Source organism: Rhinolophus sinicus, linkage group LG07 (genome assembly GCF_036562045.2).
Source record: "Rhinolophus sinicus isolate RSC01 linkage group LG07, ASM3656204v1, whole genome shotgun sequence".
NCBI lineage: Eukaryota > Metazoa > Chordata > Mammalia > Chiroptera > Rhinolophidae > Rhinolophus > Rhinolophus sinicus.
In genome coordinates, this window is record NC_133757.1 from 96,971,255 (window position 1) to 96,973,529 (window position 2,275).

General features: G+C 44.8%; 1 protein-coding gene across 1 annotated transcript; it reads right to left on the minus strand.

The window, feature by feature from the left end:
• Positions 1 to 1,883, minus strand: DEFB135 (defensin beta 135). The gene is made up of 2 exons (XM_074338723.1): positions 1,757 to 1,883; positions 1 to 170 (listed from the first exon to the last, which is right to left on the minus strand). Exons 1-2 carry the CDS (start codon positions 1,881 to 1,883, stop codon positions 1 to 3), a joined length of 297 nt encoding a protein of 98 aa, XP_074194824.1.
• Positions 1,884 to 2,275: the final 392 nt, after the last annotated feature.

Sequence of the window (2,275 nt, forward strand, 5' to 3'; positions counted from 1 at the left end):
CTATTTCCCAGTCTGGACAGGTAAATATTTTTTGTCTATGCAGCACAGCGATGCAGCATTACAAAAAATATGGTATTCTTCATTTTTTGCACATGTTTTCTTGCAAACACCTTTCAGGTGCCAGCACGTAGCAAACCATGATTTTATGTATCTATTCGGTCCACTTCTAACTGCCAACAGAAACAAAGGGAAATGCACAGTGTCCTGTAGGATCATGGTATCATGACTAAATTAGATTGATCACTATATTTTAGTACTCTTTAATGGTAAATTAGACAGGATCAAGACATCCCAGTCATATTATAACTGGATGCCCTTTTTCACTTATTTCCCAGAAACCCTTGTCCAAGTCTTTAGTTCCCATGGTCCCCACTTAATATAAATCACTAATTATCTAAGTGCAGGTGACAGAGCCCAGCAGATTCGGCTTGGGACAATTTGCAATGGAAAGAGCTTTTCGCCTGGGAGTTGTCCCAGGAGTCTGCAGAGGCTCCATTCCAAGAGGCATGCAGGGTCCGGGATAGTACCAAAGCAGAATGAGATTATCACAGGGACATCACAAAGAAGATGCGATCACTGACCTAGAAGCCCATGGCTGGGGCCCTGCGTTCTCAATGACATCCAGTGTGACTTTTTTGCCAAGTGCCTTACTACCTGCCTTGGCTTAATCATAGGGTATGCAAAAGCATCCCCTGGCATAACGAGTATGAAATGGTTTGAAATACCTAAAACATATATCTAAGTCTATTGCTAGTTTTTTTCCTAACCTTAAGAACTGGGTACCCCTGGAAGCTGAGGAGTAAGGTCGGTGAGGGAGGAAGGGGAGGAAGTTTAAGAAAGTAAGGGTGGCTCAGAGTCACCCTACTGAATTATCCACTCTTGTGTGCTAAGCCTTATTGGTCTCTCCACCCAGCTGGTGCATGGGACCATCTACTAAGGCTTTGTGGTGTGAGAATAATCAATGTAGTATCACCAGAGACAACTGGCAAGCAAATTTGCCTATGTGCCCATTATCTCTCTGGGACATCTCTCTGGGGACAAGGGATTCCAGTGGAGACACAGTGCAAAGTGTCCAGGACAGCAGCAGCAATCTTAACACAATGCTCATCTGTGCCTGTCTTTGGAATACTTCACTCTTCGCCCTTAAGTGGTACCTTTTGAATATGAAGCTATAGAGTAAAAGCTTTCTGCAGACCCCAGCAAACCACAAGCACAACAGTGTTTGAGAACCTCCACGTTAGTAACTTAAGTAGACTTTTCTCTGTATTATCAAGTTGCTGGCTTCTGTCCAGAGAACATAAATTCTGACCCCTCAAGCTGATGTGCCATAGGATCCCATCACGCTGTTAAGCACGTTTGAACAACCAACTCTGTTTGCTGGTTCTGCTCAGCATCAAATTTGCCTTAGTTTCTAAATGTGTGAAAAGTCGTATGGGTAACTGACTTGGGAATACAAATTGTAAGAGTCCTCAAGAAACGGCCTCTCCCTCCCACCCCCCAAATCCCTCCTGTCCTAGAGGCCTCGTGCTTTTGTTCTGATCCACTTCTGCCAATACCATCAAGTCCAACTTTCCCCTCAAACTTTACAAACGCCTCAGACCAAAACTCAGAACCAGCTTCTTCTCTGAAGAGAGCCACCTCCTCTTATGTGTCCTTAGCATCTTGTCTCCATTACCTGGAACAGCCCACAGAGTCCGTCTACGCTCACACCCCTCCCTGTTGCAGTTTTTTCATCCAAGTCCTGCTTTCTTCTCACTCTCGTAGACCCTCACCCCCTCTTTCCCTTCACTGTTCATAATTCCACAGGGCGAGGATTCCATGTTACCTTGTGGAACATAGGAGAACAAGACAAGAAGCGGAAGTACCAAGCGTAAGCTCCTCATAGCGGAACCAATCAGCAAAGAGACAGATGGGAGGCAAGGAGAGTCACTCTATATGTAGCGCTAGAGAGATGGGGGGCTGCCTGGCTAGTGAACCTTTCAGGAACAAGAACATCTGCTTGCTCCACTGAGCAATCCAATAAACTAAAGGTCTGACTTTGAACATGACGTCTCACCATTAAAATACACTTCCTGAGTGCCACTTACATGCTGGCAACTGAATTCACACTGTGTCATCAGCCTTCTTCTAAGCCCTGCTAGGATGCTGTGTAGGTATCTGTATCGTCATTGTGCATACATTTCACAAATGCCTGTAGTGTGCAGAGAACTGTAAGGCTACCCTACATTGTTCACAGAGTATTTTCAATAGTAGTTTTCTATCTCACACAGAGGAA